The sequence below is a fragment of the Coregonus lavaretus genome, assembly GCF_964263955.1.
Source record: "Coregonus lavaretus genome assembly, chromosome: 16".
NCBI classification, from domain to species: Eukaryota; Metazoa; Chordata; class Actinopteri; order Salmoniformes; family Salmonidae; genus Coregonus; species Coregonus lavaretus.
Window position 1 is genome coordinate 50,815,948 of NC_140003.1, and position 25,343 is coordinate 50,841,290.

General features: G+C 47.9%; 1 protein-coding gene across 2 annotated transcripts in view; it reads right to left on the reverse strand.

Moving 5' to 3' along the window:
- The window catches only part of LOC311143764 (speckle-type POZ protein-like A), a 73,028-nt gene that overhangs the window by 38,435 nt on the left and 9,250 nt on the right, over positions 1–25,343 (reverse strand). For both annotated transcript variants that reach the window (XM_084179643.1, XM_084179642.1), the window contains exons 3-6: positions 10,534–10,650; positions 9,378–9,499; positions 9,037–9,188; positions 8,780–8,907 (exon numbers count right to left, since the gene is read on the reverse strand). In XM_084179643.1, the coding sequence (XP_084035769.1) occupies positions 8,780–8,907; positions 9,037–9,188; positions 9,378–9,499; positions 10,534–10,611 (480 nt within the window). In that variant the 5' untranslated portion in view covers positions 10,612–10,650. The remainder of the gene's footprint in view (positions 1–8,779; positions 8,908–9,036; positions 9,189–9,377; positions 9,500–10,533; positions 10,651–25,343) is intronic.

Sequence of the window (25,343 nt, forward strand, 5' to 3'; positions counted from 1 at the left end):
TCCCATTAGTGGGAGGGCTATAGACTGACTTTTCCATTAGTGGGAGGGCTATAGACTGACTTTTACATTAGCGGCAGGGCTCTAGACTGACATCCATTAGCGGCAGGGCTCTAGACTGACTTTTCCGTTAGCGGCAGGGCTATAGACTGACTTTTCCATTAGCGGCAGGGCTCTAGACTGACTTTTCCGTTAGCGGCAGGGCTCTAGACTGACTTTTCCATTAGTGGCAGGGCTCTAGACTGACATCCATTAGCGGCAGGGCTCTAGACTGACTTTTCCATTAGTGGCAGGGCTCTAGACTGACATCCATTAGCGGCAGGGCTCTAGACTGACTTTTCCATTAGTGGCAGGGCTCTAGACTGACATCCATTAGCGGCAGGGCTCTAGACTGACTTTTCCATTAGTGGCAGGGCTCTAGACTGACATCCATTAGCGGCAGGGCTATAGACTGACTTTTCCGTTAGCGGCAGGGCTCTAGACTGACTTTTCCATTAGTGGCAGGGCTCTAGACTGACTTTTCCATTAGTGGCAGGGCTCTAGACTGACTTTTCCATTAGTGGCAGGGCTCTAGACTGACATCCATTAGCGGCAGGGCTATAGACTGACTTTTCCATTAGCGGCAGGGCTATAGACTGACATCCATTCCAGTGCCAAGTAAGACATGAAAGAAGTTTGCTATTTCATCTAACATGTTCAGGGAATGTATGATGGATATTTTGATGTGCAACATGCCAAAATAGGATCCAGAATAATCCGATCTATTTTGCCTCCAAGTTTTTGGTGCATATTGTCCTAGGCTATATGCTACATAATTCACCATCTGAGGAAGTGGGAACTCAAAACACATTAGCTAGATTGCTAACTCTAAATATTATATTGTTGCTACATACCCATGTAATTGATCTAAAAGTGAATTTAACATCCTACAAATGGCCCACCCATCTCAATGACATAGTTTGTAAAGTGGTGCTTTAGCCTCTATATAGACAGTTGAGAAATAACTCACACCTGTCCCTGTTTCACTGCTGGCTCTCACTCCCATCATACACCTGTCCCTGTTTCACTGCTGGCTCTCACTCCCATCATACACCTGTCCCTGTTTCACTGCTGGCTCTCACTCCCATCATACACCTGTCCCTGTTTCACTGCTGGCTCTCACTCCCATCAAGCACCTGTCCCTGTTTCACTGCTGGCTCTCACTCCCATCATACACCTGTCCCTGTTTCACTGCTGGCTCTCACTCCCATCATACACCTGTCCCTGTTTCACTGCTGGCTCTCACTCCCATCATACACCTGTCCCTGTTTCACTGCTGGCTCTCACTCCCATCATACACCTGTCCCTGTTACACTGCTGGCTCTCACTCCCATCATACACCTGTCCCTGTTTCACTGCTGGCTCTCACTCCCATCATACACCTGTCCCTGTTTCACTGCTGGCTCTCACTCCCATCATACACCTGTCCCTGTTTCACTGCTGGCTCTCACTCCCATCATACACCTGTCCCTGTTTCACTGCTGGCTCTCACTCCCATCATACACCTGTCCCTGTTTCACTGCTGGCTCTCACTCCCATCATACACCTGTCCCTGTTTCACTGCTGGCTCTCACTCCCATCATACACCTGTCCCTGTTTCACTGCTGGCTCTCACTCCCATCATACACCTGTCCCTGTTTCACTGCTGGCTCTCACTCCCATCAAGCAGAGACTCTACTATTTTTTCATCAGTAACAGTAGTTGTTTTAAAAAATCTTTCCCGCAATTACATTTTGAAATGTTGCTCAACTGTCAGTATGCTAGCGCTTATCAGAATGTATCTCTCCATTTACTCCATATGCAAAGTGGGGCGAGGGAGTGAGAGCCAGCAGTGAAACAGGGACAGGTGTATGATGGGAGTGAGAGCCAGCAGTGAAACAGGGACAGGTGTATGATGGGAGTGAGAGCCAGCAGTGAAACAGGGACAGGTGTATGATGGGAGTGAGAGCCAGCAGTGAAACAGGGACAGGTGCTTGATGGGAGTGAGAGCCAGCAGTGAAACAGGGACAGGTGTATGATGGGAGTGAGAGCCAGCAGTGTAACAGGGACAGGTGTATGATGGGAGTGAGAGCCAGCAGTGAAACAGGGACAGGTGTATGATGGGAGTGAGAGCCAGCAGTGAAACAGGGACAGGTGTATGATGGGAGTGAGAGCCAGCAGTGAAACAGGGACAGGTGTATGATGGGAGTGAGAGCCAGCAGTGAAACAGGGACAGGTGTATGATGGGAGTGAGAGCCAGCAGTGAAACAGGGACAGGTGTATGATGGGAGTGAGAGCCAGCAGTGAAACAGGGACAGGTGTATGATGGGAGTGAGAGCCAGCAGTGAAACAGGGACAGGTGTATGATGGGAGTGAGAGCCAGCAGTGAAACAGGGACAGGTGTATGATGGGAGTGAGAGCCAGCAGTGAAACAGGGACAGGTGTATGATGGGAGTGAGAGCCAGCAGTGAAACAGGGACAGGTGTATGATGGGAGTGAGAGCCAGCAGTGAAACAGGGACAGGTGTATGATGGGAGTGAGAGCCAGCAGTGAAACAGGGACAGGTGCTTGATGGGAGTGAGAGCCAGCAGTGAAACAGGGACAGGTGTATGATGGGAGTGAGAGCCAGCAGTGAAACAGGGACAGGTGCTTGATGGGAGTGAGAGCCAGCAGTGAAACAGGGACAGGTGTATGATGGGAGTGAGAGCCAGCAGTGAAACAGGGACAGGTGCTTGATGGGAGTGAGAGCCAGCAGTGAAACAGGGACAGGTGTATGATGGGAGTGAGAGCCAGCAGTGAAACAGGGACAGGTGTATGATGGGAGTGAGAGCCAGCAGTGAAACAGGGACAGGTGTATGATGGGAGTGAGAGCCAGCAGTGAAACAGGGACAGGTGTATGATGGGAGTGAGAGCCAGCAGTGAAACAGGGACAGGTGTATGATGGGAGTGAGAGCCAGCAGTGAAACAGGGACAGGTGCTTGATGGGAGTGAGAGCCAGCAGTGAAACAGGGACAGGTGTATGATGGGAGTGAGAGCCAGCAGTGAAACAGGGACAGGTGTATGATGGGAGTGAGAGCCAGCAGTGAAACAGGGACAGGTGTATGATGGGAGTGAGAGCCAGCAGTGAAACAGGGACAGGTGTATGATGGGAGTGAGAGCCAGCAGTGAAACAGGGACAGGTGCTTGATGGGAGTGAGAGCCAGCAGTGAAACAGGGACAGGTGTATGATGGGAGTGAGAGCCAGCAGTGAAACAGGGACAGGTGTATGATGGGAGTGAGAGCCAGCAGTGAAACAGGGACAGGTGTATGATGGGAGTGAGAGCCAGCAGTGAAACAGGGACAGGTGTATGATGGGAGTGAGAGCCAGCAGTGAAACAGGGACAGGTGCTTGATGGGAGTGAGAGCCAGCAGTGAAACAGGGACAGGTGTATGATGGGAGTGAGAGCCAGCAGTGAAACAGGGACAGGGCAGATACTTTCATTGCAGGAAGCAGGTTAATGCACATTACTGTCATTGCAGGAAGCAGGTTAATGCACATTACTGTCACTGCAGGAAGCAGGTTAATGCACATTACTGTCATTGCAGGAAGCAGGTTAATGCACATTACTGTCATAGCAGGAAGCAGGTTAATGCACATTACTGTCATAGCAGGAAGCAGGTTAATGCACATTACTGTCATTGCAGGAAGCAGGTTAATGCACATTACTGTCATTGCAGGAAGCAGGTTAATGCACATTACTGTCATTGCAGGAAGCAGGTTAATGCACATTACTGTCATTGCAGGAAGCAGGTTAATGCACATTACTGTCATTGCAGGAAGCAGGTTAATGCACATTACTGTCATTGCAGGAAGCAGGTTAATGCACATTACTGTCATTGCAGGAAGCAGGTTAATGCACATTACTGTCATTGCAGGAAGCAGGTTAATGCACATTACTGTCATTGCAGGAAGCAGGTTAATGCACATTACTGTCATTGCAGGAAGCAGGTTAATGCACATTACTGTCATTGCAGGAAGCAGGTTAATGCACATTACTGTCATTGCAGGAAGCAGGTTAATGCACATTACTGTCATTGCAGGAAGCAGGTTAATGCACATTACTGTCATTGCAGGAAGCAGGTTAATGCACATTACTGTCATTGCAGGAAGCAGGTTAATGCACATTACTGTCACTGCAGGAAGCAGGTTAATGCACATTACTGTCATTGCAGGAAGCAGGTTAATGCACATTACTGTCATAGCAGGAAGCAGGTTAATGCACATTACTGTCACTGCAGGAAGCAGGTTAATGCACATTACTGTCATAGCAGGAAGCAGGTTAATGCACATTACTGTCATTGCAGGAAGCAGGTTAATGCACATTACTGTCATTGCAGGAAGCAGGTTAATGCACATTACTGTCATTGCAGGAAGCAGGTTAATGCACATTACTGTCATTGCAGGAAGCAGGTTAATGCACATTACTGTCACTGCAGGAAGCAGGTTAATGCACATTACTGTCACTGCAGGAAGCAGGTTAATGCACATTACTGTCACTGCAGGAAGCAGGTTAATGCACATTACTGTCATAGCAGGAAGCAGGTTAATGCACATTACTGTCATTGCAGGAAGCAGGTTAATGCACATTACTGTCATTGCAGGAAGCAGGTTAATGCACATTACTGTCATTGCAGGAAGCAGGTTAATGCACATTACTGTCATTGCAGGAAGCAGGTTAATGCACATTACTGTCACTGCAGGAAGCAGGTTAATGCACATTACTGTCACTGCAGGAAGCAGGTTAATGCACATTACTGTCATTGCAGGAAGCAGGTTAATGCACATTACTGTCATAGCAGGAAGCAGGTTAATGCACATTACTGTCACTGCAGGAAGCAGGTTAATGCACATTACTGTCATAGCAGGAAGCAGGTTAATGCACATTACTGTCATTGCAGGAAGCAGGTTAATGCACATTACTGTCATTGCAGGAAGCAGGTTAATGCACATTACTGTCATTGCAGGAAGCAGGTTAATGCACATTACTGTCACTGCAGGAAGCAGGTTAATGCACATTACTGTCACTGCAGGAAGCAGGTTAATGCACATTACTGTCATTGCAGGAAGCAGGTTAATGCACATTACTGTTGACCAAATAATGGTTTTAGAAGTAAAAATCTGCAGGAACGTTGTGTAGCCTAATCAAGGAAATGAGCAGCTTCGGTGAGAGGAGGGTCAGTGTCATTCAGTTGATCATCCCAGCTCTAATCTACACTAAAACATCATGTTGGACTGGCCACTGATGCTAACAGTCTTGCATCACGCTCAGCTACAATACATTCATCTATACTACAATACATGTACAATGTCGACAATACATTCCTGATTTGGAAAGAACTTTGTTTGAATAGTTTGTTTTAGTATGAAGAGTTCTTAATGACTAAACTAGTTAAATGTTCATATTGACGCAGTATCTCCTGGTCTTTGTTAGGCCATTAAAGCAGAAGGGAAAACACATTGGAATCCAAATTAAATAGCCAATTGTAACCGAACGAATTAATTAACTTCCTGAAACGCCTAATTAATGAGAGACGTTCCATCTCCAATTTGAATCTAATTTGTTTATAAAATTGCCAATTTCCTTGAAAATGTTAGACCTTGCTGCAAACCATGTCAGGCAAACTGCCACTTATTCCTAGCAGTATTCAGTTAACTGCAAATTCATTGGACACTTCATTTAACTTGTCCCTCCAAAGAGACGTTTCAGAAAACACTTTTATTGTTCTTGACACATTCTAATGTCAGTTCTATTCAATTATTGGTTTTACAACTCCAGTTAGGAACATAATGAATTTAGTGTTAGCAGGAGTGTTTCACTAAACTTGAGATTTTGATCTAACGTGACTGGTCATGACACCAGAGAGCCTGTTCACTACCCTACACTGTCCTGTGAGGTAGGGACCCTTCTCTAGATGGGTGTCAGGTAGGGACCCTTCTCTAGATAGGTGTCAGGTAGGGACCCTTCTCTAGATGGGTGTGAGGTAGGGACCCTTCTCTAGATGGGTGTCAGGTAGGGACCCTTCTCTAGATGGGTGTGAGGTAGGGACCCTTCTCTAGATGGGTGTCAGGTAGGGACCCTTCTCTAGATGGGTGTCAGGTAGGGACCCTTCTCTAGATGGGTGTCAGGTAGGGACCCTTCTCTAGATGGGTGTGAGGTAGGGACCCTTCTCTAGATGGGTGTGAGGTAGGGACCCTTCTCTAGATAGGTGTCAGGTAGGGACCCTTCTCTAGATGGGTGTGAGGTAGGGACCCTTCTCTAGATGGGTGTGAGGTAGGGACCCTTCTCTAGATGGGTGTCAGGTAGGGACCCTTCTCTAGATGGGTGTGAGGTAGGGACCCTTCTCTAGATGGGTGTGAGGTAGGGACCCTTCTCTAGATGGGTGTGAGGTAGGGACCCTTCTCTAGATGGGTGTGAGGTAGGGACCCTTCTCTAGATGGGTGTCAGGTAGGGACCCTTCTCTAGATGGGTGTGAGGTAGGGACCCTTCTCTAGATGGGTGTCAGGTAGGGACCCTTCTCTAGATGGGTGTCAGGTAGGGACCCTTCTCTAGATGGGTGTGAGGTAGGGACCCTTCTCTAGATGGGTGTGAGGTAGGGACCCTTCTCTAGATGGGTGTCAGGTAGGGACCCTTCTCTAGATGGGTGTGAGGTAGGGACCCTTCTCTAGATGGGTGTCAGGTAGGGACCCTTCTCTAGATGGGTGTGAGGTAGGGACCCTTCTCTAGATGGGTGTCAGGTAGGGACCCTTCTCTAGATGGGTGTGAGGTAGGGACCCTTCTCTAGATGGGTGTCAGGTAGGGACCCTTCTCTAGATAGGTGTCAGGTAGGGACCCTTCTCTAGATGGGTGTGAGGTAGGGACCCTTCTCTAGATGGGTGTCAGGTAGGGACCCTTCTCTAGATGGGTGTGAGGTAGGGACCCTTCTCTAGATGGGTGTCAGGTAGGGACCCTTCTCTAGATGGGTGTCAGGTAGGGACCCTTCTCTAGATGGGTGTCAGGTAGGGACCCTTCTCTAGATGGGTGTGAGGTAGGGACCCTTCTCTAGATGGGTGTGAGGTAGGGACCCTTCTCTAGATAGGTGTCAGGTAGGGACCCTTCTCTAGATGGGTGTGAGGTAGGGACCCTTCTCTAGATGGGTGTGAGGTAGGGACCCTTCTCTAGATGGGTGTCAGGTAGGGACCCTTCTCTAGATGGGTGTGAGGTAGGGACCCTTCTCTAGATGGGTGTGAGGTAGGGACCCTTCTCTAGATGGGTGTGAGGTAGGGACCCTTCTCTAGATGGGTGTGAGGTAGGGACCCTTCTCTAGATGGGTGTCAGGTAGGGACCCTTCTCTAGATGGGTGTGAGGTAGGGACCCTTCTCTAGATGGGTGTCAGGTAGGGACCCTTCTCTAGATGGGTGTCAGGTAGGGACCCTTCTCTAGATGGGTGTCAGGTAGGGACCCTTCTCTAGATGGGTGTGAGGTAGGGACCCTTCTCTAGATGGGTGTGAGGTAGGGACCCTTCTCTAGATGGGTGTCAGGTAGGGACCCTTCTCTAGATGGGTGTGAGGTAGGGACCCTTCTCTAGATGGGTGTCAGGTAGGGACCCTTCTCTAGATGGGTGTGAGGTAGGGACCCTTCTCTAGATGGGTGTCAGGTAGGGACCCTTCTCTAGATGGGTGTGAGGTAGGGACCCTTCTCTAGATGGGTGTCAGGTAGGGACCCTTCTCTAGATGGGTGTGAGGTAGGGACCCTTCTCTAGATGGGTGTGAGGTAGGGACCCTTCTCTAGATGGGTGTGAGGTAGGGACCCTTCTCTAGATGGGTGTGAGGTAGGGACCCTTCTCTAGATGGGTGTGAGGTAGGGACCCTTCTCTAGATGGGTGTGAGGTAGGGACCCTTCTCTAGATGGGTGTGAGGTAGGGACCCTTCTCTAGATGGGTGTGAGGTAGGGACCCTTCTCTAGATGGGTGTGAGGTAGGGACCCTTCTCTAGATGGGTGTGAGGTAGGGACCCTTCTCTAGATGGGTGTGAGGTAGGGACCCTTCTCTAGATGGGTGTGAGGTAGGGACCCTTCTCTAGATGGGTGTGAGGTAGGGACCCTTCTCTAGATGGGTGTCAGGTAGGGACCCTTCTCTAGATGGGTGTCAGGTAGGGACCCTTCTCTAGATGGGTGTGAGGTAGGGACCCTTCTCTAGATGGGTGTCAGGTAGGGACCCTTCTCTAGATGGGTGTCAGGTAGGGACCCTTCTCTAAATCTTCTCTAGTGTGCTGATTCAGATGGACTGGCAGCATTCTGCCCATCATCATAACTGGAATATGAGAAACTGTGTGTGTGAGAGTGGTAACAGTGATACTGTGTGTGTGTGTGTGTGTGTGTGAGTGGTAACAGTGATACTGTGTGTGTGTGTGTGTGTGTGTGTGTGAGTGGTAACATGGATACTGAGTCCATGTAGACGGTCTTACCTCACAGAACAGGGTTAGCTTGTCGTCAGGTAACAGCCATGTCTTACCTCCCAGAACAGGGTTAGCTTGTCGTCAGGTAACAGCCATGTCTTACCTCACAGAACAGGGTTAGCTTGTCGTCAGGTAACAGCCATGTCTTACCTCACAGAACAGGGTTAGCTTGTCGTCAGGTAACAGCCATGTCTTACCTCCCAGAACAGGGTTAGCTTGTCGTCAGGTAACAGCCATGTCTTACCTCCCAGAACAGGGTTAGCTTGTCGTCAGGTAACAGCCATGTCTTACCTCACAGAACAGGGTTAGCTTGTCGTCAGGTAACAGCCCGTTGGCTTCATCAAGCAGGAAATCTCTTCTAATAAACTTTTTGAAGCCCCAGTCCTTCCCCTGGACAAACCGATAGGCTCTTTGGCTTTCTGCAGGGAGGAGGCAGAATCCAAAACACACTTAGTTTGTGTCTATGAGGCTCTAACTAGGAGAATACAAGTAACTAGTATGTTTGTTGAATGATGATTTCCATAAAGTAAGTTGTGTTTGTTACTAACCCATAGCTTTAGTCTCTTCTCTTTTAGTGTTCAATAAGGAAAACTTGAACTTCGCTCTGACTTCACTTTTTGGACAACTAACAAGAAGTAAATACAACGACAGATAATCTTTGCTTTCATCATCCAGTCCTTTTGGGTTGACTCTCAGACACCTGGGCAGGAAACAGAGGAGGAACACAACAGAATATTAGTTCTGGTACAGCCATATCCAGTTGAGACTATATTACCACAGTAGTCATACTTATCCACACAGACAACAAGTCTCCTGACATAAAGCATTGACTCTATAATTAATTGATGACAGTATTAATACAGTAAATGTTGTGACTAATAAAGTTTACCATTTCATCTTGTCATTAGGTCCAGCGGAGAAGGTTGAACTCTTTAAAACCTCCCCCATCTCCTCTCTACAGAAACTGAAGTTGTTGATGGTCCACATGTAGGAGAACTTCACTACTTTTACCTGAAAGAAAAAGGCAACAATCACAACTGTTCTATCCATTTTAAAAGACAGCCTGTGCTGTTGACAAGCAAAAAGAAAACATCCATTACAGAAAGACAAAAACGCCAAAATTAAATATAAAGCCAAACAATCAATGGTGATAAGTAGACCTAGTGAACTAATCTAACCTAGATGTCTGCCATGGGCGGACAGGCAGGCAGGCAGACATCGGGCAGGCAGGCAGGCAGACAGACAGACATCGGGCAGGCAGGCAGACAGACAGACAGACCTCGGGCAGGCAGGCAGTCAGACAGACATCGGGCAGGCGGGCAGGCAGGCAGGCAGGCAGACAGACATCGGGCAGGCGGGCAGGCAGGCAGGCAGGCAGACAGACATCGGGCAGGCAGGCAGACAGACAGACATCGGGCAGGCAGGCAGGCAGACAGACATCGGGCAGGCAGACAGACATCGGGCAGGCAGGCAGACATCGGGCAGGCAGGCAGACAGACAGACATCTGGCAGGCAGGCAGGCAGACAGACATCTGGCAGGCAGGCAGGCAGACAGACATTGGGCAGGCAGGCAGACAGACAGACATTGGGCAGGCAGGCAGACAGACATTGGGCAGGCAGGCAGACAGACATTGGGCAGGCAGGCAGACAGACATCGGGCAGGCAGACAGACAGACAGACATTGGGCAGGCAGGCAGACAGACATTGGGCAGGCAGGCAGGCAGACAGACATCGGGCAGGCAGACAGACAGACAGACATTGGGCAGGCAGGCAGACAGACATTGGACAGGCAGGCAGACAGACATCGGGCAGGCAGGCAGACAGACAGACATTGGGCAGGCAGGCAGACAGACATTGGGCAGGCAGGCAGACAGACATCGGGCAGGCAGACAGACAGACAGACATTGGGCAGGCAGGCAGACATTGGGCAGGCAGGCAGACAGACAGACATTGGGCAGGCAGGCAGACAGACATTGGGCAGGCAGGCAGACAGACATTGGGAAGGCAGGCAGACATACATCGGGCAGGCAGCCAGGCCACCCTACCTGTGTGTAACACCAGCTCTCCGCCACAGGCCCTGTAGACATGTCCCCTGGTGGAGGAGGGGAAGGGACCCGTGACATGGCTTCCCCCTCAGCAGCAGCTTCACCACTTAACCTTTCCTACAGGGGAGCAGAGGAGCAGTTAAGACTAATACACAACCTTCTCAACCCCACATCAGACTGGGACTGAGCCATCAGCACGGCATTACCACATCAGACTGGGACTGAGCCATCAGCACGGCATTACCACATCAGACTGGGACTGAGCCATCAGCACTGCATTACCACATCAGACTGAGCCATCAGCACTGCATTACCACATCAGACTGAGCCATCAGCACTGCATTACCACATCAGACTGGGACTGAGCCATCAGCACTGCATTACCACATCAGACTGGGACTGAGCCATCAGCACTGCATTACCACATCAGACTGGGACTGAGCCATCAGCACTGCATTACCACATCAGACTGGGACTGAGCCATCAGCACTGCATTACCACATCAGACTGGGAATGAGCCATCAGCACGGCATTACCACATCAGACTGGGACTGAGCCATCAGCACTGCATTACCACATCAGACTGGGACTGAGGCATCAGCACTGCATTACCACATCAGACTGGGACTGAGGCATCAGTACTGCATTACCACATCAGACTGGGACTGAGCCATCAGCACTGCATTACCACATCAGACTGGGCCATCAGCACTGCATTACCACATCAGACTGGGACTGAGCCATCAGCACTGCATTACCACATCAGACTGGGACTGAGGCATCAGCACTACATTACCACATCAGACTGGGACTGAGCCATCAGCACTGCATTACCACATCAGACTGGGACTGAGGCATCAGCACTGCATTACCACATCAGACTGGGACTGAGGCATCAGCACGGCATTACCACATCAGCCTAAGACTGAGCCATCAGCACTGCATTACCCCATCAGACTGGGACTGAGCCATCAGCACTGCATTACCACATCAGACTGGGACTGAGCCATCAGCACTGCATTACCACATCAGACTGAGCCATCAACACTTCATTACCACATCAGACTGAGACTGAGCCATCAGCACTGCATTACCACATCAGACTGAGCCATCAGCACTGCATTACCACATCAGACTGAGCCATCAGCACCCCATTACCACATCAGACTGAGCCATCAGCACTGCATTACCACATCAGACTGAGGCATCAGCACTGCATTACCACATCAGACTGGGACTGAGCCATCAGCACTGCATTACCACATCAGACTGGGACTGAGCCATCAGCACTGCATTACCACATCAGACTGGGACTGAGCCATCAGCACTGCATTACCACATCAGACTGAGGCATCAGCCCTGCATTACCACATCAGACTGGGACTGAGCCATCAGCACTGCATTACCACATCAGAATGAGCCATCAGCACTGCATTACCACATCAGACTGAGCCATCAGCACTCCATTACCACATCAGACTGAGCCATCAGCACTGCATTACCACATCAGACTGAGGCATCAGCACTGCATTACCACATCAGACTGGGACTGAGCCATCAGCACTGCATTACCACAACAGACTGAGCCATCAGCACTCCATTACCACATCAGACTGAGCCATCAGCACTCCATTACCACATCAGACTGAGCCATCAGCACTGCATTACCACATCAGACTGAGCCATCAGCACTGCATTACCACATCAGACTGAGCCATCAGCACTGCATTACCACATCAGACTGGGACTGAGGCATCAGCACTGCATTACCACATCAGACTGGGACTGAGGCATCAGCACTGCATTACCACATCAGACTGGGACTGAGGCATCAGCACGGCATTACCACATCAGCCTAAGACTGAGCCATCAGCACTGCATTACCCCATCAGACTGGGACTGAGCCATCAGCACTGCATTACCACATCAGACTGGGACTGAGCCATCAGCACTGCATTACCACATCAGACTGAGCCATCAACACTTCATTACCACATCAGACTGAGACTGAGCCATCAGCACTGCATTACCACATCAGACTGAGCCATCAGCACTGCATTACCACATCAGACTGAGCCATCAGCACCCCATTACCACATCAGACTGAGCCATCAGCACTGCATTACCACATCAGACTGAGGCATCAGCACTGCATTACCACATCAGACTGGGACTGAGCCATCAGCACTGCATTACCACATCAGACTGGGACTGAGCCATCAGCACTGCATTACCACATCAGACTGGGACTGAGCCATCAGCACTGCATTACCACATCAGACTGAGGCATCAGCCCTGCATTACCACATCAGACTGGGACTGAGCCATCAGCACTGCATTACCACATCAGAATGAGCCATCAGCACTGCATTACCACATCAGACTGAGCCATCAGCACTCCATTACCACATCAGACTGAGCCATCAGCACTGCATTACCACATCAGACTGAGGCATCAGCACTGCATTACCACATCAGACTGGGACTGAGCCATCAGCACTGCATTACCACAACAGACTGAGCCATCAGCACTCCATTACCACATCAGACTGAGCCATCAGCACTCCATTACCACATCAGACTGAGCCATCAGCACTGCATTACCACATCAGACTGAGCCATCAGCACTCCATTACCACATCAGACTGGGACTGAGCCATCAGCACTGCATTACCACATCAGACTGAGCCATCAGCACTGCATTACCACATCAGACTGAGCCATCAGCACTCCATTACCACATCAGACTGAGCCATCAGCACTGCATTACCACATCAGACTGAGGCATCAGCACTGCATTACCACATCAGACTGGGACTGAGCCATCAGCACTGCATTACCACATCAGACTGAGCCATCAGCACTCCATTACCACATCAGACTGAGCCATCAGCACTCCATTACCACATCAGACTGAGCCATCAGCACTGCATTACCACATCAGACTGAGCCATCAGCACTCCATTACCACATCAGACTGGGACTGAGCCATCAGCACTGCATTACCACATCAGACTGAGCCATCAGCACTGCATTACCACATCAGACTGAGCCATCAGCACTGCATTACCACATCAGACTGAGCCATCAGCACTCCATTACCACATCAGACTGGGACTGAGCCATCAGCACCCCATTACCACATCAGACTGGGACTGAGCCATCAGCACCCCATTACCACATCAGACTGGGACTGAGCCATCAGCACTCCATTACCACATCAGACTGAGCCATCAGCACTGCATTACCACATCAGACTGAGCCATCAGCACTCCATTACCACATCAGACTGAGCCATCAGCACTGCATTACCACATCAGACTGAGCCATCAGCACTGCATTACCACATCAGACTGAGGCATCAGCACTGCATTACCATATCAGACTGAGCCATCAGCACTGCATTACCATATCAGACTGAGCCATCAGCACTGCATTACCATATCAGACTGAGCCATCAGCACTGCATTACCACATCAGACTGAGCCATCAGCACTGCATTACCACATCAGACTGAGGCATCAGCACTGCATTACCATATCAGACTGAGCCATCAGCACTGCATTACCATATCAGACTGAGCCATCAGCACTGCATTACCATATCAGACTGAGCCATCAGCACTGCATTACCACATCAGACTGAGCCATCAGCACTGCATTACCACATCAGACTGAGCCATCAGCACTGCATTACCACATCAGACTGAGCCATCAGCACCTTATTACCACATCAGACTGAGCCATCAGCACTCCATTACCACATCAGACTGAGCCATCAGCACTCCATTACCACATCAGACTGAGCCATCAGCACCTTATTACCACATCAGACTGAGGCATCAGCACCTTATTACCACATCAGACTGAGCCATCAGCACTCCATTACCACATCAGACTGAGCCATCAGCACTCCATTACCACATCAGACTGAGGCATCAGCACCTTATTACCACATCAGACTGAGCCATCAGCACTCCATTACCACATCAGACTGAGGCATCAGCACTGCATTACCACATCAGACTGAGCCATCAGCACTGCATTACCACATCAGACTGAGCCATCAGCACTCCATTACCACATCAGACTGAAGCATCAGCAGCTTATTACCACATCAGACTGAGCCATCAGCACCTTATTACCACATCAGACTGAGCCATCAGCACCTTATTACCACATCAGACTGAGCCATCAGCACTCCATTACCACATCAGACTGAGCCATCAGCACCTTATTACCACATCAGACTGAGCCATCAGCACCTTATTACCACATCAGACTGAGCCATCAGCACCTTATTACCACATCAGACTGAAGCATCAGCACCTTATTACCACATCAGACTGAGCCATCAGCACCTTATTACCACATCAGACTGAGCCATCAGCACCTTATTACCACATCAGACTGAGCCATCAGCACTGCATTACCACATCAGACTGAGGCATCAGCACCTTATTACCACATCAGACTGAGGCATCAGCACTCCATTACCACATCAGACTGAGCCATCAGCACCTTATTACCACATCAGACTGAGCCATCAGCACCTTATTACCACATCAGACTGAGGCATCAGCACCTTATTACCACATCAGACTGAGCCATCAGCACTCCATTACCACATCAGACTGAGCCATCAGCACTCCATTACCACATCAGACTGAAGCATCAGCACCTTATTACCACATCAGACTGAGCCATCAGCACCTTATTACCACATCAGACTGAGCCATCAGCACTCCATTACCACATCAGACTGAAGCATCAGCACCTTATTACCACATCAGACTGAGCCATCAGCACCTTATTACCACATCAGACTGAGCCATCAGCACCTTATTACCACATCAGACTGAGCCATCAGCACTGCATTACCACATCAGACTGAGGCATCAGCACCTTATTACCACATCAGACTGAGCCATCAGCACTCCATTACCACATCAGACTGAGCCATCAGCACTCCATTACCACATCAGACTGAGCCATCAGCACTCCATTACCACATCAGACTGAAGCATCAGCACCTTATTACCACATCAGACTGAAGCATCAGCACCTTATTACCACATCAGACTGAGCCATCAGCACCTTATTACCACATCAGACTGAGCCATCAGCACTCCATTACCACATCAGACTGAAGCATCAGCACCTTATTACCACATCAGACTGAGCCATCAGCACCTTATTACCACATCAGACTGAGCCATCAGCACCTTATTACCACATCAGACTGAGCCATCAGCACTGCATTACCACATCAGACTGAGGCATCAGCACCTTATTACCACATCAGACTGAGCCATCAGCACTCCATTACCACATCAGACTGAGCCATCAGCACTCCATTACCACATCAGACTGAAGCATCAGCACCTTATTACCACATCAGACTGAGCCATCAGCACCTTATTACCACATCAGACTGAGCCATCAGCACTCCATTACCACATCAGACTGAGCCATCAGCACCTTATTACCACATCAGACTGAGCCATCAGCACCTTATTACCACATCAGACTGAGCCATCAGCACCTTATTACCACATCAGACTGAGGCATCAGCACTCCATTACCACATCAGACTGAGCCATCAGCACCTTATTACCACATCAGACTGAGCCATCAGCACCTTATTACCACATCAGACTGAGCCATCAGCACTGCATTACCACATCAGACTGAGCCATCAGCACTCCATTACCACATCAGACTGAGCCATCAGCACCTTATTACCACATCAGACTGAGCCATCAGCACTGCATTACCACATCAGACTGAAGCATCAGCACCTTATTACCACATCAGACTGAGGCATCAGCACCTTATTACCACATCAGACTGAGCCATCAGCACTCCATTACCACATCAGACTGAGCCATCAGCACCTTATTACCACATCAGACTGAGCCATCAGCACCTTATTACCACATCAGACTGAGGCATCAGCACCTTATTACCACATCAGACTGAGCCACCAGCACCTTATTACCACATCAGACTGAGCCATCAGCACCTTATTACCACATCAGACTGAGCCATCAGCACCTTATTACCACATCAGACTGAGCCATCAGCACCTTATTACCACATCAGACTGAAGCATCAGCACTCCATTACCACATCAGACTGAGCCATCAGCACTCCATTACCACATCAGACTGAGCCATCAGCACCTTATTACCACATCAGACTGAGCCATCAGCACCTTATTACCACATCAGACTGAGCCATCAGCACCTTATTACCACATCAGACTGAGCCATCAGCACCTTATTACCACATCAGACTGAGCCATCAGCACCTTATTACCACATCAGACTGAGGCATCAGCACCTTATTACCACATCAGACTGAGCCACCAGCACCTTATTACCACATCAGACTGAGCCATCAGCACCTTATTACCACATCAGACTGAGCCATCAGCACTCCATTACCACATCAGACTGAGCCATCAGCACTGCATTACCACATCAGACTGAGCCATCAGCACTGCATTACCACATCAGACTGAAGCATCAGCACCTTATTACCACATCAGACTGAGCCATCAGCACCTTATTACCACATCAGACTGAGCCATCAGCACTCCATTACCACATCAGACTGAGCCATCAGCACTGCATTACCACATCAGACTGAAGCATCAGCACCTTATTACCACATCAGACTGGGACTGAGCCATCAGCACTGCATTACCACATCAGACTGAGCCATCAGCACTCCATTACCACATCAGACTGAGCCATCAGCACCTTATTACCACATCAGACTGAGCCATCAGCACTCCATTACCACATCAGACTGAGCCATCAGCACTGCATTACCACATCAGACTGAAGCATCAGCACCTTATTACCACATCAGACTGGGACTGAGCCATCAGCACTGCATTACCACATCAGACTGAGCCATCAACACTTCATTACCACATCAGACTGAGCCATCAGCACCTTATTACCACATCAGACTGAGCCATCAGCACTCCATTACCACATCAGACTGAAGCATCAGCACTCCATTACCACATCAGACTGAGCCATCAGCACCTTATTACCACATCAGACTGAGGCATCAGCACCTTATTACCACATCAGACTGAGCCATCAGCACCTTATTACCACATCAGACTGAGCCATCAGCACCTTATTACCACATCAGACTGAGCCATCAGCACCTTATTACCACATCAGACTGAGCCATCAGCACTGCATTACCACATCAGACTGAGCCATCAGCACTGCATTACCACATCAGACTGAGCCATCAGCACCTTATTACCACATCAGACTGAGCCATCAGCACTCCATTACCACATCAGACTGAGCCATCAGCACCTTATTACCACATCAGACTGAGCCATCAGCACCTTATTACCACATCAGACTGAGCCATCAGCACTCCATTACCACATCAGACTGAGCCATCAGCACCTTATTACCACATCAGACTGAGGCATCAGCACCTTATTACCACATCAGACTGAGCCATCAGCACTGCATTACCACATCAGACTGAGCCATCAGCACTCCATTACCACATCAGACTGAGCCATCAGCACCTTATTACCACATCAGACTGAGCCATCAGCACTCCATTACCACATCAGACTGAGCCATCAGCACTGCATTACCACATCAGACTGAAGCATCAGCACCTTATTACCACATCAGACTGGGACTGAGCCATCAGCACTGCATTACCACATCAGACTGAGCCATCAACACTTCATTACCACATCAGACTGAGCCATCAGCACCTTATTACCACATCAGACTGAGCCATCAGCACTCCATTACCACATCAGACTGAAGCATCAGCACTCCATTACCACATCAGACTGAGCCATCAGCACCTTATTACCACATCAGACTGAGCCATCAGCACCTTATTACCACATCAGACTGAGCCATCAGCACCTTATTACCACATCAGACTGGGACTGAGCCATCAGCACTGCATTACCACATCAGACTGAGCCATCAGCACCTTATTACCACATCAGACTGAGCCATCAGCACCTTATTACCACATCAGACTGAGGCATCAGCACCTTATTACCACATCAGACTGAGCCATCAGCACTGCATTACCACATCAGACTGAGCCATCAGCACTGCATTACCACATCAGACTGAGCCATCAGCACTCCATTACCACATCAGACTGAGCCATCAGCACTCCATTACCACATCAGACTGAGGCATCAGCACCTTATTACCACATCAGACTGAGCCATCAGCACCTTATTACCACATCAGACTGAGCCATCAGCACTCCATTACCACATCAGACTGAGCCATCAGCACTCCATTACCACATCAGACTGAGGCATCAGCACCTTATTACCACATCAGACTGAGCCATCAGCACCTTATTACCACATCAGACTGAGCCATCAGCACCTTATTACCACATCAGACTGAGCCATCAGCACTGCATTACCACATCAGACTGAGGCATCAGCACCTTATTACCACATCAGACTGAAGCATCAGCACCTTATTACCACATCAGACTGAAGCATCAGCACTCCATTACCACATCAGACTGAGCCATCAGCACCTTATTACCACATCAGACTGAGCCATCAGCACCTTATTACCACATCAGACTGAGCCATCAGCACTGCATTACCACATCAGACTGAAGCATCAGCACCTTATTACCACATCAGACTGAGCCATCAGCACTGCATTACCACATCAGACTGAGGCATCAGCACCTTATTACCACATCAGACTGAAGCATCAGCACCTTATTACCACATCAGACTGAAGCATCAGCACTCCATTACCACATCAGACTGAGCCATCAGCACCTTATTACCACATCAGACTGAGCCATCAGCACCTTATTACCACATCAGACTGAGCCATCAGCACCTTATTACCACATCAGACTGAGCCATCAGCACTCCATTACCACATCAGACTGAGGCATCAGCACCTTATTACCACATCAGACTGAGCCATCAGCACTCCATTACCACATCAGACTGAGCCATCAGCACTCCATTACCACATCAGACTGAGCCATCAGCACCTTATTACCACATCAGACTGAGGCATCAGCACCTTATTACCACATCAGACTGAAGCATCAGCACCTTATTACCACATCAGACTGAGCCATCAGCACCTTATTACCACATCAGACTGAGCCATCAGCACCTTATTACCACATCAGACTGAGCCATCAGCACTCCATTACCACATCAGACTGAGCCATCAGCACCTTATTACCACATCAGACTGAGGCATCAGCACCTTATTACCACATCAGACTGAAGCATCAGCACCTTATTACCACATCAGACTGAAGCATCAGCACTGCATTACCACATCAGACTGAGCCATCAGCACTCCATTACCACATCAGACTGAGCCATCAGCACCTTATTACCACATCAGACTGAAGCATCAGCACCTTATTACCACATCAGACTGAAGCATCAGCACCTTATTACCACATCAGACTGAAGCATCAGCACCTTATTACCACATCAGACTGAAGCATCAGCACTGCATTACCACATCAGACTGAGCCATCAGCACAACATTCTACTGAAACCAGGTTAGAGGTTAAGGAACGAGGGCTATAGAGGGGGAGGAGAGAGATTACAGACAGTTCTATTTAGCAACAAGTGATAGCCTAGCCACCAACAACAGGGAAACATTTCAATATTGATCTATTTTTGACTGTTTGTACAAGACAGTCCAGATTAGGGTTGTGGCAGTCATGACATTTTGTCAGCTGGTGATTGTCAAGCAAATAACTGCCAGTCTCACCGTAATTGACCGTTGATGAACATAAACACATTTAGCATCTCCGGCTCCCACACATACAAGCCTACAGACCACTGATTCATCCACACAGCCTACAGACCACTGAAACATCCACACAGCCTACAGACCACTGATTCATCCACACAGCCTACAGACCACTGAAACATCCACACAGCCTACAGACCACTGATTCATCCACACAGCCTACAGACCACTGAAACATCCACACAGCCTACAGACCACTGATTCATCCACACAGCCTACAGACCACTGAAACATCCACACAGCCTACAGACCACTGAAACATCCACACAGCCTACAGACCACTGAAACATCCACACAGCCTACAGACCACTGAAACATCCACACAGCCTACAGACCACTGAAACATCCACACAGCCTACAGACCACTGAAACATCCACACAGCCTACAGACCACTGATTCATCCACACAGCCTACAGACCACTGATTCATCCACACAGCCTACAGACCACTGAAACATCCACACAGCCTACAGACCACTGATTCATCCACACAGCCTACAGACCACTGATTCATCCACACAGCCTACAGACCACTGATTCATCCACACAGCCTACAGACCACTGAAACATCCACACAGCCTACAGACCACTGATACAGACCTTTGGAACCCTAACCTTAACTCTAACCCTAATAAATCCATGTAATGTAGCCTACACCATCAACCCTAACCCTAATAAATCCATGTAATGTAGCCTACACCATCAACCCTAACCCTAACCCTAATAAATCCATGTAATGTAGCCTACACCATCAACCCTAACCCTAACCCTAATAAATCCATGTAATGTAGCCTACACCATCAACCCTAACCCTAATAAATCCATGTAATGTAGCCTACACCATCAACCCTAACCCTAACCCTAATAAATCCATGTAATGTAGCCTACACCATCAACCCTAACCCTAATAAATCCATGTAATGTAGCCTACACAATCAACCCTAACCCTAATAAATCCATGTAATGTAGCCTACACCATCAACCCTAACCCTAATAAATCCATGTAATGTAGCCTACACAATCAACCCTAACCCTAATAAATCCATGTAATGTAGCCTACACCATCAACCCTAACCCTAACCCTAATAAATCCATGTAATGTAGCCTGCACATTCACAATAAATCCATTATTTATTATAAACAGGTCTAATGAAAGATGATATGAAGAAAATGTCGTCTATTTCAGAAGAACAGAATAGCATCCTCTGAGTTGTCCTTATGTTAGGTCCTGATCTGGCTATGCCATATCGCTGTGGGCTACACTAGTTCATTTAGCAGGCAAGATTTGCTTAGAATTCCATGGCATTATTTTATATTTTTGTATAGTATGAACAATAAAATTGAACATAGCTAAAAAAAAATAGAAAGGATATTTTTCCCCAACCGATTTCCGAGGGAGTGCGCACATGCGGCTATTCTGTGTTAAGCAGTTAACAAAGAAACAGGTCCTCCTATATGCTTAATTTTGAGTTATTTATGCAACTTTAGTTGTTCTATAAACATTGGGTTATATGTTTTGATTTCTAAAACAGTTTAAGGCTACATAACACGACTAATGATGATTTGAAAAAGGTATGGAGCTCTCTCGGCTGTACACACTTCATCAGTCTCTCATTCACTATTTGACAACCACTTGATAATATTCTCACCCATAAAATTATTATCAATTTAATCTGGTCTTTACATATAGCCTAATAATATGTGTGGATTATAATTTTTTTTATAGAACGGCCCCTAAAACATATTTATACAGTAACAGTCAAAAGTTTGGACACACCTACTCATTCAAGGGTTTTTCTTTATTTTAAGTATTTTCTACACTGTAAAATAGTGACGAAATCAAAACTATGAAATAACACATATGGAATCATGTAGTAACCAACAAAAGTGTTGGACAAATCAAAATATATGTTATATTTGAGATTCTTCAAAGTAGCCACCCTTTGCCTTGATGACAGCTTTGCACACTCTTGGCATTCTCTCAACCAGCTTCACCTGGAATGCTTTTCCAACAGTCTTGAAGGAGTTCCCACATATGCTGAGCACTTGTTGGCTGCTTTTCCTTCACTCTGCGGTCCAACTCATCCCAAACCATCTCAATTGGGTTGAGGTCGGGGGATTGTGGAGGCCAGGTCATCTGATGCAGCACTCCATCACTCTCCTTCTTGGTCAAATAGCCCTTCCACAGCCTGGAGGTGTGTTGGGTCATTGTCCTTTTGAAAAACAAATGATTGTCCCACGCTGAGCTGTAGTCAATGAACAGCATTCTCACGTAGGTGTTCCTTTTATCCATGAGGGAAAGGCGAGTGTGGAGTGGTATAAGTATTGGAGTGGGTCTAGGGTTTCTGTGATGATGGTGTTTATGTAAGCCATGACCAGCCTTTCAAAGCACTTCATGGCTACAGATGTGAATGCTACGGGTTGGTAGTAATTTAGGCAGGTTACCTTGGCGTTCTTGGGCACAGGGAATATAGTGGTCTGCTTGAAACATGTTGGTATTACAGACTCGGTCAGGGAGAGGTTGAAAATGTCAGTGAAGACACTTGCCAGTTGGTCAGCGCATGCTCTGAGTACACGTCCTGGTAATCCGTCAGGCCCTGCGGCCTTGTGAATGTTGACCTGTTTAAAGGTCTTATTCACATCGGCTATGGAGAGCGTGATCACACAGTGGTCCGGAACAGCTGGTGGTCTCATGCATGCTTCAGTGTTGCTTGCCTCGAAGCGCGCCTAGAAGTCAGTTAGCTTGTCTGGTAGGCTCGTGTCACTGGGCAGCTCGCTGCTGTGCTTCCCTTTGTAGTCCGTAATAGTTTGCAAGCCCTGCCACCTCCAGCGAGCATTAGAGCCTGTATAGTAGGATTCAATCTTAGTCCTGTATTGACGCTTTGATTGTTTGATGGTTCGTCTGAGGGCATTGCGGGATTTCTTATAAGCGTCCGGGTTAGTGTCCCGCTCCTTGAAAGCGGCAGCTCTACCCTTTAGCTCAGTGCGGATGTTGCCTGTAATCCATGGCTTCTAGTTGGGGTATGTACGTACGGTCACTGTGGGGACGACGTCATCGATGCACTTATTGATGAAGCCGGTGACTGATGTGGTGTACTCCTCAATGCCATCGGAAGAATCCTGGAACATATTCCAGTCTGTGCTAGCAAAAAAATCTTGTAGCTTAGCATCCACGTCATCTGACCACTTCCGTATTGAGCGAGTCACTTTTATTTTTATTTAACCTTTATTTAACCAGGTAAGCCAGTTGAGAACAAGTTCCCATTTACAACTGCGACCTGGCCAAGATAAAGCAAAGCAGTGCGATAAAAAAAAACAGAGTTACATATGGGGTAAACAAAACATAAAGTCAAAAATACAACAGAAAATATATATACAGTGGGTGCAAATGTAGCAAGTTATGGAGGTAAGGCAATAAATAGGCCATAGTGCAAAATAATTACAATTTAGTATTAACACTGGAATGATACAGTGGGGGAAAAAAGTATTTAGTCAGCCACCAACTGTGCAAGTTCTCCCACTTAAAAAGATGATTTTCATCATAGGTACATGTCAATTATGACAGACAAATTGAGGAAAACAAATCCAGAAAATCACATTGTAGGATTTTTTATGAATTTATTTGTAAATTATGGTGGAAAAGAAGTATTTGGTCACCTACAAACAAGCAAGATTTCTGGCTCTCACAGACCTGTAACTTCTTCTTTAAGAGGCTCCTCTGTCCTCCACTCGTTACCTTTATTAATGGCACCTGTTTGAACTTGTTATCAGTATAAAAGACACCTGTCCACAACCTCAAACAGTCACACTCCAAACTCCACTATGGCCAAGACCAAAGAGCTGTCAAAGGACACCAGAAACAAAATTGTAGACTTGCACCAGGCTGGGAAGACTGAATCTGCAATAGGTAAGCAGCTTGGTTTGAAGAAATCAACTGTGGGAGCAATTATTAGGAAATGGAAGACATACAAGACCACTGATAATCTCCCTCGATCTGGGGCTCCACGCAAGATCTCACCCTGTGGGGTCAAAATGATCACAAGAATGGTGAGCGAAAATCCCAGAACCACACAGGGGGACCTAGTGAATGACCTGCAGAGAGCTGACACCAAAGTAACAAAGCCTACCATCAGTAACACACTACGCCGCCAGGGACTCAAATCCTGCAGTGCCAGACGTGTCCCCCTGCTTAAGCCAGTACATGTCCAGGCCCGTCTGAAGTTTGCTAGAGTGCATTTGGATGATCCAGAAGAGGATTGGGAGAATGTCATATGGTCAGATGAAACCAAAATAGAACTTTTTGGTAAAAACTCAACTCGTCGTGTTTGGAGAACAAAGAATGCTGAGTTGCATCCAAAGAACACCATACCTACTGTGAAGCATGGGGGTGGAAACATCATGCTTTTGGGCTGTTTTTCTGCAAAGGGACCAGGACGACTGATCCGTGTAAAGGAAAGAATGGGGCCATGTATCGTGAGATTTTGAGTGAAAACCTCCTTCCATCAGCAAGGGCATTGAAGATGAAACGTGGCTGGGTCTATCAGCATGACAATGATCCCAAACACACCGCCCGGGCAACGAAGGAGTGGCTTCGTAAGAAGCATTTCAAGGTCCTGGAGTGGCCTAGCCAGTCTCCAGATCTCAACCCCATAGAAAATCTTTGGAGGGAGTTGAAAGTCCGTGTTGCCCAGCAACAGCCCCAAAACATCACTGCTCTAGAGGAGATCTGCTTGGAGGAATGGGCCAAAATACCAGCAACAGTGTGTGAAAACCTTGTGAAGACTTACAGAAAATGTTTGACCTGTGTCATTGCCAACAAAGGGTATACAGTGAGGGAAAAAAGTATTTGATCCCCTGCTGATTTTGTACGTTTGCCCACTGACAAATAAATGATCAGTCTATAATTTTAATGGTATGTTTATTTGAACAGTGAGAGACAGAATAACAACAAAAAAATCCAGAAAAA